Consider the following 15,848-nt stretch of genomic DNA (forward strand, 5'->3'; position numbering starts at 1 on the left):
GCCCCCAACGTGGGGCACGTAGGGTTTCAGATAATAACAGTTGCTGGTCCCAGCATTGATTCAGCTGTTCTCGACATTACTTTTTCCAGTCTACACCATGCTGATTGTAAAGTACATGCTCAAGATTGCTCGTTTTGTGTAGTCTGCTGTGCTCTGCAGTGATTAGAGGTGTTTTGCTTGGGAGAGTTGTTATTAAAACACTGGCCTTGAGCGTTAGCGGTTACTTGGGTCTTGCATGGAAGCCAGGCTGCCACCTCATGGAGACAATCGGCAATTATACCTCCTCCTCTGAGAGGTTTTTGGTGCAGGAAATACAGACTGGCACCTTAGCTACCGTCTTCTGTAAGGCCTCCTCCTTCATTACAACAGCTTTTCAGTACCTTGAACAGCCTTGGGTAGTTCAGATGCATCTCGTGGTATTGCTTTGGCAGGCGGTTTTGGTTCTAAGGTTAATAAACAACTTAAGAATATCATCCAGCGATCTGCCCCGGGGCTGGATAGCTATGGGAGGCAGGGCGTGTGGGATAGCATGGGGAAATGCCTGGGATGGCGGGCACCTCCACTGCTTTGGAAATTCACCCCTGAACACGTGCAGAATCCTGAAAGATTAGCAGAACAGTTGGAGGAAGCATGTTGCCACCCCGGCAATGCCAGAGAGATGCAAACCACTGCAATGTGCTGGGGCCCGGCCCAGGCCTACCCAGCCCTGTTTAACACTGCTCGGTGCCCCCAAGGGGAAGAGACGGCCTCTGGATCTAAAAGGACAAAGAATAGGAAAGCAACAAACACTGTGGCCACTCAAACCCCCACAACCGGCCCTGGAGCCGAATCAGAGAATCAACCCGTGCCAGTATCAGTCGCCCCTCTACAAAGAAGAAGTCTCGGAAGTGAGAGTCGACTCGTTTAGCAAGACATGATGGAAGAGCAGGGCCATCACGAGGAGAGGAGGAGGAAGAGGAAGAACTCATAAACAACACAGAAACCACCCGATCCCTGTCCTCGAGTGAGCCACGAGAGATGCGAAAAGATTTTGGCCGTCGTTCGGGCGAGCACGTTGTCACCTGGCTGCTCCGATGCTGGGATAACGGGGACAGGAGCCTGGAATTAGAGGGGAAGGAAGCCAAGCAACTGGGGTCCCTTTCTGGGGAAGGGGGCATTGACAAAGCGATTGGAAAAGGGACACAAGCCCTCAGCCTCTGGAGGCGACTCCTGTTTGGAGTGAGAGACAGTGTCCCTTCGTGGAAGGGGTTATATATCGCCAGGAAAATGGAGCACCGTGGAGGAAGGTATCCAGTACCTGAAGGAATTAGCCGTGCTTGAGGTGATTGATGGTGAGCTGGGAAATCAACAGTCACCCCAAGATCCAGATGAAGCCCAGTGCGCACGACCCATGTGGCGCAAGAATATTGAAAGGAACAGGAAAACTCACCTGATAAACACGTGGCTCAGAGGCTGGTGCCATGGGTGCAATTTTGGTTGTTTTGATCATGGGGAGGTTTACACGGCACCGGGCCTGCTGGCACCAGGTGGAGTTCAGCTCTCTCAAAGGGGGAAAAGGATTCTTGCACTTAAGTTGGGCGGGGCTCATCGAGAAGGCTTTAAACTAGGTTCGAATGGGGAGGGGGATGTAGGCCCACCAGAGAGGAGCCTAGGGGCGGCGTGCCAGTGCTGGGGGTGAAATTGATAGCCCGGCTCAAGTGTATCTGCGCCAATGGACGCAGCAGGGGCAACAAACAGGAGGAGCTGGAGCCTGTCCTGGTTTAGGCTAGGACAGAGTTAATTTGCTTCGCCGTAGCTGGTATAGCGTGCGTGGATTTGGTATGAGAATAGTGCTGATGGCACACTGATGTTATAGTTGTTCTTAAGTAGGTGCTAAGTGTCGCTAAGTAGTGCTTGTACTAGTCCAGGACTTTTCCAGCTTCCCAGGCTCTGCCAGGGGCACAAGAAGCCGGGATCAGCACAGCCAAGGCAGCTGATCCAACTGACCAAAGAGATATTCCATACCATGTGATGTCATGCTCAGCACTCACAGCTGCGGGAACAAGAAAGGCGTGAGGACGTGCGGAGCCGTGGCGTTTGTCTTCCCGAGTAACCGTTACGCGTGATGGAGCCCTGCTTTCCTGGAGACGGCCGAGCGCCTGCCTGCCCATGGGAAGGAGCCAAGGAATTCCTTGTTTTGCTTTGCTTGCGCGCTCACCTTTTGCTTTTCCTTTTCATTATCTAATTATTGTTATTACTATTACTGTTTTGCTTCTCCTATTAAACTGTATCTCAACCCATGAGTTTCCCCACTTGTACCCCTCTGATTCTCTCCCCCATCCCACCAGGGGCAGCGAGCGAGCGGCTGCGTGGTGCTTAGTTGCCGGCTGGGGCTAAACCACGACGGTCCTTTTCGGCGCCCAACGTGAGGCTCAGAGGGTTTGACATAATGACAGATTTGACTGGAATGCGCTAGACAGAATTTATAGCTGTATTGCTCTTTGGTTATTAATCGGCTGGCACCTGGGCTTGCCATGGGGCTTGCTTGCCTCACTGCGTATTAGAGCCCCGTGCTCGTCAGTGGCTGCTTTTTGCGTTGGCTGCCTGCTGTGTTGCTTATCACCTCACCCTGCTGCGCCTGGGATCATTCTGATACCAGCCGTGGCCAGGCTGGCAGGTGGCCAGCGCGTGGCTGCTGTTTCTGTGCTGCTGTACTGGGCAGGCTGGAACGCCAGTATGAACTCGGGTCGAAGGGACTGCGACGTGGGCATGAGCCCCCGTGGTAGCAGCACACCCTGAAGCGTCTCTGGCCCTGGATAAGCCCACGCCAGAGTGGTGTATCCCAAAGTGCCTGCGGCTGTGGTTATGTCTGTGCTGCAGCAGGAATACCCCTGAAGGGGTTGTGGCCCAGGGGTAACTCCACGCTGGAGAAGGTACACCTCACAGCATCTGTGGCTGTAGATAAAGCCATGGTGCAGCAGGTACGCGTTATATCATCAGTGGCTGTGTCCCGGCGTGCCCCGGGGGAAGGGGACAACACCGCGGGGGGGGCGGGGGGCTGCTGTTTGGGGAGTCCCTGGCGTGAACCCGGTCTGGAGTGGTGCAGGGGGGTCTTTGAGCCTGAGGAGGGGTGCGGGGGGCTGAGGGCTGGGATGACACGGGGGAAGGGGTCCAGGTCCCGGGAGATGCGGGGTGGCGGGGGGGGGAAGTCCACTGTCCCCGCAATAAACCGCCCCCGCCCGCGCTGCCTCCGCCTTTCGCTTTCGCTTTCGCTTCTCCCAACCTGCCGAGCCGGGATCTGCCCGGCGACCGGTGACGTCCGACGCGCCTCGGGCCGCCATTGGCGGGCGGGCGGCGGAGGCGCCAATCGCGACGAGGGGCGGGGCTTGCGGCGGGGCCGGAGCGGCGCGGCGCGATGGAGCGGGTCCGGGCGCTGGGCCTGGGGCTGCTGCTGGGGGTCCTCGTTGGGGCGGCGAGCGGTGAGCGCGGGCGGGGACCCGGGAGCGCCCCCGGGCACCGGGACCCCCCTGTACCCCCTTTTCCGGGCACCGGGACCCCCCCGCTGGCCCCCCTCCATTCCTCCGTCCCCACCGAACTCCCTTGCCTGGGCATAGGGAACCTCCCCCGGGCGCACGGACCTCCCTGGACCCACCTTCCCGGCCAACCCCCCTCCCCCCCACATCCGGAAGCACCTGGGCTTCCCTTCCCGGCACCCAGGACCCCTCACCCATCCCCACCTTGTTCCCCAACACTCCCCAACCGTCCCATTCCCCTCGAGGTGCTTTCCCCCGCTCCCCCCGATCTGTTCCCCTGGGCCCCTCACCCAGCCTCACTCTCCATCCCTGCACATGGACACCCTCACCCCCTCAACCCTGTCCCCCCACAAGCCCCGCTGCCCCCCACCTCTCACCGCCCCCACCGTGTCCCCACAGGGCTCCATTCCCTGCGCTACTTCTTTCTTGCGGTGTCGGAGCCCAGCCCGGGGGTACCCCAGTTCACGATCGTGGAATACATGGACCAGAACCCCTTTGCACGCTACGACAGCGAGATGGGGCACGTGGAGCCCAAGGCGCACTGGATGGCGGCCAACATGGATGAGCCGTTCTGGGAGAGCCGGACCAAGACCGCCCAGCGCTATGAGCAGATGGACTATATGAACCTGGGCAGAATGCTGCGCCGCTACAACCAGAGCGGGGGTGAGCGCGGGCTGGGCTGGGGCTCCATGGGGCTGGGGCAGGACTCCGTGGGATGGGAGACTTCCCAACCCACCCCTCAAGGCCCTGCCCTCCCCCACGCTACTGTCCCGGCTTGTGCCGGCCCTTCCCTGCCTCGTGTCGTTGTCAGAGGGCTCCCAGCCACCCTGTCCCCCAGTGTGAGGGGGTCCCGCCTGCCCTGTCCCAGCTCCACAGTGCTTGGGGTCCCCTCTGAGAGAGCCGGGGGGCTTCTGGCCAACCCAGCCCAGCGCATCCCCACCACCACAGCAACCCAGGATCCCATGCTCTAGCCGGGAGCCTCCTGGCCGCTCCGTGCCTGTCTTTTGCCATCCTGATGGCAGTTGAGATGCCCAGAAGCAGAGGGTCTCCCAGCCCCTTGTCCCCCTCCCCATGGTGCTCAGGCCCCCAAGGCAGAGCCAGAGCAGCTTCCCCCACCCCATCCTGTCTCCTTGTCCCACCCCCAGCATTGGGGACCCATCCCAGGCCCTCGCTGTCGCAGGCTGCCATGGGGCTGGGTGCACCTCCTGGGTGCAGGGGGTCTGCATCACGGCTCTAGGTGACACCCCGAGTGCTGGACGGGGGGCAGCTCTGGTGCCAGTACCCAGTCTCCCCAGGCCACATACAGGGCTGGAGTGGGGGCATTGCCAGGGGTGTCCGTTCCCCACATAAGGACGAGGGCACAGCAGCAGCCCCTCAGTCCCATCCCTTGGTTGTGTTTCAGGGACTCACACGTTGCAGCGCATGGCCGGCTGTGACCTCCTGGAGGACGGTAGCACCAGGGGGTTTTATCAGATGGCGTACGACGGGAGGGACTTCATTGCCTTCGACATGAACACAATGACGTTCACTGCGGCTGATGTCGTGGCACAAATCACCAAGAGGAGGTGGGAGGAGGACGGGACTTTCGCTGAAGAGCACAAGCACTACCTAGAGAACGACTGCATCAAGGCGCTGAGGAAGTACGTGAGCTACGGCCGGGCCGTGCTGGAGAGGAAAGGTGAGGGCGAGACAGGGACCCGGGGACTGGGTGCTGCGGGTGCGTGTGCTGACCCTCACTGCCACCCCCTCCCCAGAGCCCCCCACGGTCCGAGTGTCGGGGAAGGAGGCCCAGGGGATCCTGACCCTGCACTGCCGCGCTTACGGCTTCTACCCGCGGCCCATCACCGTCAGCTGGCTGAAGGACGGCGAGGTCAGGGACGCGGAGACCGAGTGGGGCAGCGTCGCGCCCAACAGCGACGGCACCTACTACACCTGGGCCTCTATTGAGGCCCGCCCGGAGGACAAGGACAAGTACCGGTGCCGCGTGGAACACGCCAGCCTGCTGGAGCCCGGCCTCTTTGCGTGGGGTGAGCCCGGTGGCCTTGGGCACGTGGAGCGGTGGGCTGGGGTGGGTCCCCTTCCCCTCCTCACGACCCTCCTCTCCCCCAGAGCCGGAGTCCAACCTGCTCACCATCGTGCTGGCGGTGGCTCTTGCCATCGGGGCTGTCGCCGCCGTCATCGCTGGATTCATCATCTGGAAGTGGAAATCAGGTACAGCACCGGGGCCGGTGAGGCAGAGGGTGTGGGAGGAAGGCAGGGCCTCGGGGGCTGGGAGGCCCTGCGGGCACAAGCCGCAGTGCTCTGGGGAACCCCCGAGCTTGGTGGCAAAGCGCGGTGGGTGCTGATAGTTCTTTCTCTCTGCAGAGAAGAATAAGAAGGGCTACGACAAGGCGCCAAGTGAGTACCGGGGTCGGGTCCAGCTCCAGCCGCTGCCCAGCGCCGGGGCGGTCTCGTGGCTCTGGTTTCTGGCCGCTGCCGGCATTTCCCCATCCCCCACCCTCCCTGTGCTGCCCCTCTCTAAAGCCCCGTGGTGGGGATGTAGGGAAGAGGTTGTGTCTCCCCTCCGCTGCTCGCGGCACCATCCTCCTCTCCCGGTGGCGGCAGCGCGGCCATGGCTGCCGGGCTGCTCCTGGCACGTGCACCGTGCCCGTGGCGAGCCCGGGGCTGGCGCCTGACGGCCTTTTCTCTCTTGCAGGCACGGACGGGGGCTCTGGCAGCGCGGCCTCAGGTGCGGTGTGGGACCAGGGGGGATGGACGGGGTGACCCCAGCTCTCCCTGCTCCCCTGGGGGACCCGCAGCCGGAGCAAGAGCGGTCTGCAGGAGGGGGTCAGCAGGACCCCAGAGCAGAGAGCTGGGGAGAGGGAGGTGTCCCTGGGTGACACTGTCTCTTCCTCCCGTCCCTGCAGGGATGCCCATCTAACTGCTTGACGAGGGGCTGGCACATGGCTGGATGCGGCCCCCTGCCCGCTCCCGGGCTGGGCGCAGAGGGGTGCTGGAGGAGGCTGGGAGCTGCCTGCAGAGACCTTGTTGTGTTGCTCCTGCCCACCCCTAGTACAGTGGTGGCTCTTTTGGCTGGTTGAACTTCCAGATTTTCTCTTTATTTTTGGCTGTTCTCTATTCTCTTGCAAGCTGTTTCTCCTCTCCCAGTGGCAGGTCTGTTCTCGCAGCCTCGGGTCGAGGGCTGCGCTGGTTTTGGCTGGGGTAGGGTTGGTTTTCTCCATAGCAGCCCAGCACGGTGCGGTGCGTAGGGTCTGTGACCGACCAGCATTGGTAACGCAGCCACGGAGCTGAACAGCGTCGGCACAGCGTCAAGGCCACCTCTGTTTTCACTCTGTCTCCCTGGTGAACAGATGGGGGGTTGAGCAAGAGGTTGAGAGTGGACACCATCATGCAGATGACCCAAACTAATGCGAGAGATTCCAGGTCGTATCATGTTGTACTTGAGGATACAAATGGAAGAGAGAGGGTTGAGGGGGACTGGCCAGCTTTTGTCAGGAACTAGATGGGTATCGGTGGTCTTGGTTTCAGCCGGGATTGAGTTCATGTTCTTTGTTGTACCTAGTATGGGGCTACGTTTTGGATTTGTGCTAAAGCAAGTGTTGATAATGTGGAGATGTTTTAGTTGTTGGTAAGTAGTGCTTACAGTAGCGAAGGACCTTTTTCAGCTCCCCGTGCTCTGCCCGGTGCACGAGAAGCAGGGAGGGGACACGGCTGGGACAGCTGACCCCAGCTGCCCCAAGGGATATTCCATACCATGCGACGTCATGCTCAGTATATAAAGCTGCGGCAAGGAGGAGGAAGGGGGGCAACGTAAGGAGCCATGGCGGTTGTCTCCCCAATAACCGTTACGCGTGGTGGAGCCCTGCTTTCCTGGAGGTGGCTGATCACCTGCCTGCTCATGGGAAGCAGGGAATGAATTCCTTGTTTTGCTTTGGTCGTGTGCGCAGCTTTTGCTTTACGTATTAAACTTCTTTTACTTCAACCCATGAGTTTCCCCACTTTTGTTCTGATTCCCTCCGCCATACCAGTGGGTGGGAATGAGCGAGCGGCTGGGTGGGGCTTCGTTGCCCACTTGAGCTAAACCACGACACGGTGTCCTGTGGTGGAGGAGGTGAGCTCTGAGGCCAAGCAGACAGACAGGTGCTGAGAAGAAGGTCTGCTCTGAGGCCGCACAAACAGGCTCTGAGAGGAACGTTTTCTGGTTCGAGGACAGGCAAACGGTCACTGCAACTAAACCAGGGACTTGACTCTGAACTGAAATGGTTGCTCTTGTAGTCAAGGAGTCACAGTGGAAGCAGACGTCGACTCACAGAATCACAAAATCACAGAATCGTAGGGGTTGGAAGGGACCTCTGAAGATCATCTTGTCCAACCCCCCTACTTGAGCAGGCACTCCTAGAGCTGGGGACACAAGAACGCATCCAGGTGGGGTTTTTGAATGTCTCCAGGGAAGGAGACTCCACAACCTCTCTGGGCAGCCTGTTCCACTGCTCTGGCACCCGCACAGGGAAGAAGTTTTTTCTCATATTGACGTGGATCTTCCCGTGTTCCAGCTTGTGCCCGTTGCCCCTTGGCCTGTCGTTGGGCACTCTTGAAAAGAGCCTAGTCCCATCATCCTGACACCCGCCCTTCAGATATTTATAGGTATTGATGAGATCCCCCCTCAGTCTTCTCCAGGCTGAACAAACCCAAGTCTCTCAGCCTTTCCTCACAAGGGAGATGCTCCAGTCCCCTGATCATCTTGGTATCTCTCCACTGGACTTGCTCGAGGAGTTCCACATCCTTCTTAAAGTGGGGGGCCCAAAACTGGACACAGGACTCCAAATGTGGTCTCACCAGGGCAGAGCAGAGGGGGAGGATAACCTCTCTCGACCTGCTGGCCACACTCCTTTTAATGCAGCCCAGGATACCACTGGCCTTCTTGGCCACAAGGGCACAGTGCAGGCTCACGGTCAGCTTGCTGTCCTCCAGCACTCCCAGGGTCTTCTCAACAGAGCCACTTTCCAGTAGTTCAGCCCCCAGCCTGTGCTGGTGCCTGGGGTTGTTCCTCCCCAGGGGCAGGACCTTGCACTGGCTCTTGTTGGATTTCATCAGTTCCCCTGGGCCCAGCTCTCCAGCCTGGCCAGGTCTCGCTGGGTGGCAGCACAGCCCTGTGGTGCATCAGCCGCTCCTCCCAGCTTGGTATCATCAGCGAACTTGCTGAGGTTACGCTCGATCCCATCATCCAGGTCATTGCTGAATATGTTGACCAGGACTGGACCCAGCACAGACCCCTGCAGAACACCACTAGTGACAGGCCTCCAGCCAGACTCTGCTCCGTTGATCACGACCCTCTGAGCTCTGTTGTTGAGCCAGGTCTCTGTCCGCCTCACTGTCCCCTCCTCCAACCCCCACTGCCTTAGCTTGCCCGTGAGGATGCTGTGGGAGACAGTGTCGAATGCCTTACGGAAGTCGAGACAGACAACACCCACTGCTCTGCCTTCGTCGACCCAGCCAGTCACGCCGTCGTAGAAAGCTGTCAGGTTGGTGAAGCATGATCTTCCCTTGGTGAATCCATGTTGACTACTTCTGATAATGTTCTTGTCCTCTCCATGCCTGGAGATGACCTCCAGGACGAACTGCTCCATCACCTTTCCGGGGATGGAGGTGAGGCTGATTAGCCTATAGTTCCCCAGGTCCTCCTTCTTGCCCTTTTTGAAGACTGGAGTGACATTTGCTGTTCTCCAGCCCTCGGGCACCTCTCCTGTCCCCCACAACCTTTCAGAGATGATGGCGAGTGGCTCAGCAAGAACATCCGCCAGCTCCCTCAGCACTCGCGGGTCCACCCCATCGGGGCCCATGGATTTGCGAGGGTCCAGTTTGCCCAGGTGATCTCTGACCCAGTCTTTCCCAGCCAATGATAAGTCTTCCTTTGTCCGATTTGTCCGCTCTTCTGTGGGTGCTGAGACACCTGAGGGCCAGCCTGAGCAGTAAAGACCGAGGCAAAGAAGGCATTCGGTAACTCCACCTTCTCTGCATCCTGTGTTACACAGTCGTCAGTGGCTGTGCGTGAGGTCATGCTGGAGCACCTCAAAGCCCGTGGCCATGGGGTAGCCCTCGGCAGAGCAGGTACGCACCAGAAGGGACTGCAGCCATGGGCAAGGCCATGTTGGAGCAGGTTTACTTTGGAAGGGACTGTGGCTGTGGGTAAGGCCCCGCTGCCGATCATCGACTCTGCGCTGCTGGGCAACACTGGTAGCAGCAATGGCTCGTGGGTGGGTACGGGATCCAACCCGGACAGGGCAGCAGTACCAAAAGTCTCAAAATGGGGTTTCTGAGAGGCGAGCATGCCCCACTACAACCCTCGGCTTCACCAGAGACGACGGGTAATGCAGGCGCCCTAGCAAATACCTTGAGGGAAACTGGGGCTGCAATTCTGGGACCACCTCTTCGGGTGGTGAATAAAGGAAAGCCGGCAAAACCAAAAGGAGTTACAGCACGAGGAGTCAAATGCGGCATGATCTTGTCCAAGCCGGTGTCCCGCAATCAGAAATATATGGGATGATAACTAGTTGTAAGGGGCCTTTAAGCAAGACTAAGGTAAGCGTTGTTGGTGCTACAGGGAAAAGAACTTGGAGGCCGTTTTTACTGCTCACAGTTGGGAATACTAAATTAACGCATGAATTCCTCTATGTGCCGCAATTTCCTTTACCATTACTTGGATTGGAGTTACTCTGTAAATAAATGCGCAATTAACCTCCTCCGAAGCTTCTGCCTGGTTACATGGTCCCCAGAGAATGCGTGCAGAGCCCAGATGTGCCTGCTAACCGAAAAGGACCCTGCATGAGAAGGAAATATTCCAGGCGAGGTATTAGGTGCGGTAGTACCCATGGGGTGGTCATGGGACCGCCGGGACAAGCCAGGAATGCGACTCCAATAAAGAGCGAACTAAAACCGGGAGCCCAACTGGTAAGAAAAAAGCAATACCTTATCAAATTGGAAGCCCAGAAGAAGGGATTAGAATCAGTGATCGATTCCTTTTTAGGACATGGACAATTACGGGAAGGTCAGTCGGAATATAATGCTCCTATTTTGCCTGTGAGGAAGCCCCACTCTCAGGAATACAGGCTAGTACAAGACTGATGAGAAATGAACGTGAAAACTATAGACGTACACGCTGTGGTCCCAAATCCATATACCCCCCTCGCCTCGATTCCTGGCAGGAACGCTTCTTTTACAGTGCTGGACTTGAAAGATGCTTTCTTTTGCGTAGCTGTGGGTGAACAGTCAGACCATTTTTGCCTTTGAATGGGAAAACCCAACTACAGGAGGGAAGATGCAGCTCTGTCGGACTGTCCTGCCCCAGGGATTCAGAAATAGCCCCACGTTGGCTGGTAATGCATTGGCAAAGGAATTGGAGCGATGGCGCGGTGAGCATAACGCCGTAACACTGGTACAGTGTGTAGGTGAGTTACTGATCGGTTCAGACACATACGAAGGGTGTTTGGAAGCCACAATTAGCTTACTGAATGTTCTGGGCTCAGCAGGTTATCGCGTTTCTAAAAGGAAGGCCCAGACAGGGAAGGAAAGGGTCCAATAGATGGGATTTAAGTTACAAAAGGACAGAGAGAATTAAGTGCTGAAGGAAAGGCCATTTGCAGAACTGCTGTACCAACCTCCAAGAAACCATTAAGGGGATTTTTAGGTACGGCTGGGTGGTGTCAGCTGTGGATCCCTAATTTCGGACTGATTGCCAAGCCATTATATGCTGCCACAAAAGGAACCGAAGGGATTCTAGAACGGACAGCGGCATGTCGTAAGAGTTTTGATGACATCAAGAGGAAACTAATGGAAGCCCCTGCCTTGGGGCTCCCGAATCTGAGAAAAGCCTTTCAATTATACGTACATGAAAGACAAGCGGCGTTGGGAGTGCTGACACAAAAACTGGGGAGCTAGAAAAGCCCAGGGAGATACTTTTCTAAACAATTGGATGAGGTTAGTAAGGCCTGGCCTGCCCACCTGAGAGCAGTAGCGGCCACTGTAGCCTTAATTGAGGCCTCTCAAAAACTGACACCAGGTCAGCCAATTACTCTGTGAGTCCCTCATGCTAATACCGTCTCTTTGAAAACAAGGGGCACCACTGGATTTCCCCGAGGAGGTTAGCAAGGTACCAAGCCATATTACTAGAACAAGATGATGTCACACTTTTCCTAACCTCCACCTTAAATCAGAGAATCAGAGAATCATTAAAGTTGAAAAAGACCTTGAAGATCATCAAGTCCAACTGTCAACCCAACAGTACCATGTCTCCTAAACCATGTCCCCAAGGGCCACGTCTACACGTCTTTTCAATACCTCCAGGGATGGTGACTCACCACCTCTCTCGGCAGCCTCTTCCAATGCCTTCTGGCAGTAAAGAAATTGTTCCTCACATCCAACCTAAACCTCCCCTGACACAGCTTGGGGCCGTTCCCTCTCGTCCCGTCACTGGTGACCTGGGAAACGGGACCAACCCCCCCCTCACTGCAGCCCCTCTCAGGCAGCTGCAGAGAGCGAGAAGGGCTCCCCTCAGCCCCCTCTTCTCCAGGCTAAACCCCCCCAGCCCCCTCAGCCGCCCCCCAGCACACTTGTGCTCCAGACCCTGCCCCAGCCCCGCTGCCCTTCTCTGGACACGCTCCAGCCCCTCCAGGCCCTTCTTGTCCCGAGGGGCCCAAACCTGAGCCCAGCATTCGAGGTGGGGCCTCCCCAGGGCCGAGCACAGGGGCCCCATCCCTGCCCGGCTCCTGCTGGCCACACCAGTGCTGACACAAGCCCGGGGGCTGGTGGCCTCCTTGGCCACCCGGGCACTGCTGGCTCATGCCCAGCCGGCTGTCAGCCAGCACCCCCAGGGCCTTCTCCGCCGGGCACTTCCCAGCCCCTCTGCCCCAGGCCTGGGGCGCTGCCTGGGGTTGGTGTGACCCAAGGGCAGGGCCCGGCACTGGGCCTTGTTAAACCTCATACAGCTGGCCTCGCCCCATGGATCCAGCCTGTCCAGGTCCCTCTGTAGGGCCTTCCTGCCCTCCAGCAGATCCAGCACTCCCACCCAACCTGGTGTTGTCTGCAAACTTACTGAGGGTGCACTGGATCTCCTCTTTGCGGTCATTGAGAAAGAAATTAAATCCTGCCCCATTACTCCCAGTTTCTGAGTCTGATGAATTACAGCAGGATTGTCTGACCTCCCTTGAACAAGTATATTCCAGCAGACCAGATTTACGGGACGAGCCTCTGCCTGACGCGGAAGTGGAGCTTTTCACCGATGGTAGCAGCTACCTGTTGGAAGGAAAACGCGGAGCTGGATACGCGGTGGTAAGAAATACCCAAACATTAGAAACCGGAGCACTGCCTGGTAATACATCTGCTCAAAAGGTGGCGCTGAGAGCGCTGACTCAAGCCTTAGAACTGAGTCATGGAAAAGAGTTAATATATATACACTGATTCCAAATATGGATTTGGAGTGGTACACGGGGCAATTTGGAAAGAAAGAGGGTTATTAAACCCACAAGGGGCTCCGATAGAATACGGAACAGAAATTATGAAACTTCTGCAAGCAGTTCTCCAGCCAAAGGAGGCTGCAATAATCCATCGTAAAGCTCACCAAAAGGGAAATAGCGAAATTACAAAAGGTAAGCGAAAAGAGGTAGCCCTGAAGGAACCAAGATTGGAAAGAGCCTTAATTCCGCGATCTCGTTTAGAACTATCACCGCCAAAACATGTTGAGAAAGAAAAATCAGTTAGCGGATCAATTAGATTGCCCAGAAAATTATCAAGGTTGGTGGGTGACGCCACTGAAACAATCGTTGGTTCCGGAGACGATGATGGAAATGTCATGTCCAAGACTACACCAAGAAACACACGCGGGAGCAGATGTGCTGGTATTAACTGCTAAGGGAAGCGTTTTTGGGCCCAGGATGAAAACTCTAGCGGATATCGTAGTGAAAAAATGTACTGCCTGTTGTGTTAATAACCCCAAAATCGGGAAGAACATTATGGGAGGACTTGTAAGAGAAAGAATAACTCCCGGGGAATACTGGCAGATCGACTTTTCAGACTTACCTACCTGTAATCAGTACAAATATCTATTGGTATTAGTAGATACTTTCTCTGGCTGGCCGGAGGCTTTCCCTTGACGTACCGGCAACGCTAGAGAAGTGATTAGGATTTTACTGAAAGCAATTATACCTAGATTTGCTATTCCAGAAGGTACCTCCTCTGACAGTGGGCTTCAGCACTTCAGGGCATGATTTAGGAGACATGGTAGCGTTGGGTTGACGGTTGGGCTTGATGATCCTAGAGGTCTTTTCCAACCTTAGTGATTCTCCGATTCTATCATTTCACTGCAGAAGTAGTAGAGGGAATTTCCAAGGTTTAACAGATTAAGTGGGAACTACACACCCCCTGGAGGCCTCACTCGAGTGGGAACGCGGAAAGGCTGAATCAGACCCTCAAGCGGCAAGTTTCTAAGCTTTGCCGGGAAGCACAGCTTAACTGGACAGAAGCCCTACCTTCAGCTCTTTTGTGATCCCAAGTAACCCTGAGGGATAAGGAGGGAGTAACCCCTTTGAGATCGTATAGGGGAAGGCATGTCCTACGCACCTCTTCAACGTCAAGGGAGACCAAATGCACGTATGAGGACAGGCTGCCATCAAGGAATTTTTGATTTCTCTCTCACAGACTTTGCCTTCGCTACGCAGGTACCTAAATCAAAGGGCTTCTCTTCCCTTGGACACACCAGTCCGCCCATTCCAGCCAGGAGGCGCTGTCTGCATAGGAACCTGGAAAGGCAAACCACCGAAGGAAGAGTGGACAGGGCCCTCTACTGTACTGTTGAGGACTTTACTGCCGTTAAGGTAGAAGGACTTGATTCCTGGATTCATCATACAGGGGCAGAAAGGGCGCCAAGGCCCCGTCAGGATAAATGGACCTCCACCCCAGCTGGAGAAGTCAGACTTCGATTGACCAGAGACCCCCCGATGAACTGTGCTTAGGAAGCAGGACTTGTCTACGTTGAGATTAAGTGCCTATTTTCCCCACAAGGATAGTTATAGACCCCCCTCGGAAAAATGTTGCTAATCTACCGATGCCAGGATGACAGTTGCATATTCAGTATTTGCCTGCAAAGGAAATTTCATCTTACAACTCATCCGGTCATTCGGGACAATCCACAATGGCAGCAGCTGAACTGCATGACCGCATGTCTTCCACTGCCAAAACTCGTTGCGAGCCCCAGGCTGGGGAATCTGAGTTCTAGATTTAAATCAAACCTTTGAAAACGTAATAGCTAATAATTCCATAACAGCGGGTAAAGTAACGGCGTTCGGATGTTCCTACATGGTGATGGAGTTTGTGCATATACACCTTTAAGCGATAAGGCTCCCTGTGTTCACGTCCCAACCATTACTGGAAATCTAGATGATTAATTAAAGTGAAGGGAGCAAGGGGCAAAGTCAAGCCAGGACCTGAGGGCTTCAATAAAAATCAGACAGTTAAACAACATGATACATAAATTCTCCCTCACTGGATGGTTGCAAAGCTTGTTACAATTATGATTGTATATGAGTCGGATGCCTTACGAGTATGACAGTAAGAAATTATACACTGCTTATGAAAAGGAGTGAGGCTTATGAGACTCATGGAAAAGGTCTCATAGTCTCAAAGGGGGGGAACTGATATCCCAAAGAAAATGGAGCTTTCTTCTAAAGTAATAACAATGAGCCATGTGAGCCTGGCAAAACGGAATGTGGCGGCCAGAGAAGGCAGCTGAGAGAGAGGGAAGCCCTTGTTTTATGCCTCTATCTTTAGGAGAGATGAGAGACTGCTAGAGGGAAGATCCCCCCCTCAGAAGGTGCGGAAAGCTGGGTGATAAAGTGTATAGTCAGGGAGGGCAACGGATTGGGGTGTTGATAAGAGCTAAAGGTAAGTGTCCTTTAGGTGAACTACCCTCACCATCGTACGAAAAATCACGCCCTAAATTGCGCAAAAATTAATTCAATGAAAATGCGGCTCTGTGTGTCCTTTGGCGATTTGCACAGCGGGCGACCGGACCTGCTTTTCAGGAAAATGGGGTGGGGAGAGCCGAGGGGCGCCGGACGCCCGTGTACCCCCCTCGGGTGGGCAGGACGCCGGGGTCCCGGGTGTCCCGGGGGAAGGGGACAACACGGGGGGGGGCGGGGAGCTGTGGTTTGGGGAGTCCCAGGCGTGAACCCGGTCTGGAGTGGTGCAGGGGGGTCTTTGAGCCTGAGGAGGGGTGCGGGGGGCTGAGGGCTGGGATGCCGCGGGGAGGGGGGTCCGGGCCCGAGGGTACCGGGAGATGCGGGGTGG

The 15,848-nt window shown here is 56.1% G+C and overlaps 1 protein-coding gene across 1 annotated transcript; it reads left to right on the top strand.

Annotated features, from left to right (window-relative positions):
* Positions 1-3,333: 3,333 nt before the first annotated feature.
* Positions 3,334-7,494, top strand: LOC135317674 (class I histocompatibility antigen, F10 alpha chain-like). The gene is made up of 8 exons (XM_064474097.1): positions 3,334-3,458; positions 3,912-4,175; positions 4,915-5,190; positions 5,267-5,539; positions 5,622-5,723; positions 5,877-5,909; positions 6,208-6,240; positions 6,419-7,494. The coding sequence occupies exons 1-8, from the start codon at positions 3,395-3,397 to the stop codon at positions 6,430-6,432; spliced, it is 1,059 nt and encodes a 352-aa protein (XP_064330167.1). The 5' UTR covers positions 3,334-3,394; the 3' UTR covers positions 6,433-7,494.
* Positions 7,495-15,848: the final 8,354 nt, after the last annotated feature.

This window comes from Phalacrocorax carbo, chromosome 26, assembly GCF_963921805.1.
Source record: "Phalacrocorax carbo chromosome 26, bPhaCar2.1, whole genome shotgun sequence".
Lineage (NCBI taxonomy): Eukaryota > Metazoa > Chordata > Aves > Suliformes > Phalacrocoracidae > Phalacrocorax > Phalacrocorax carbo.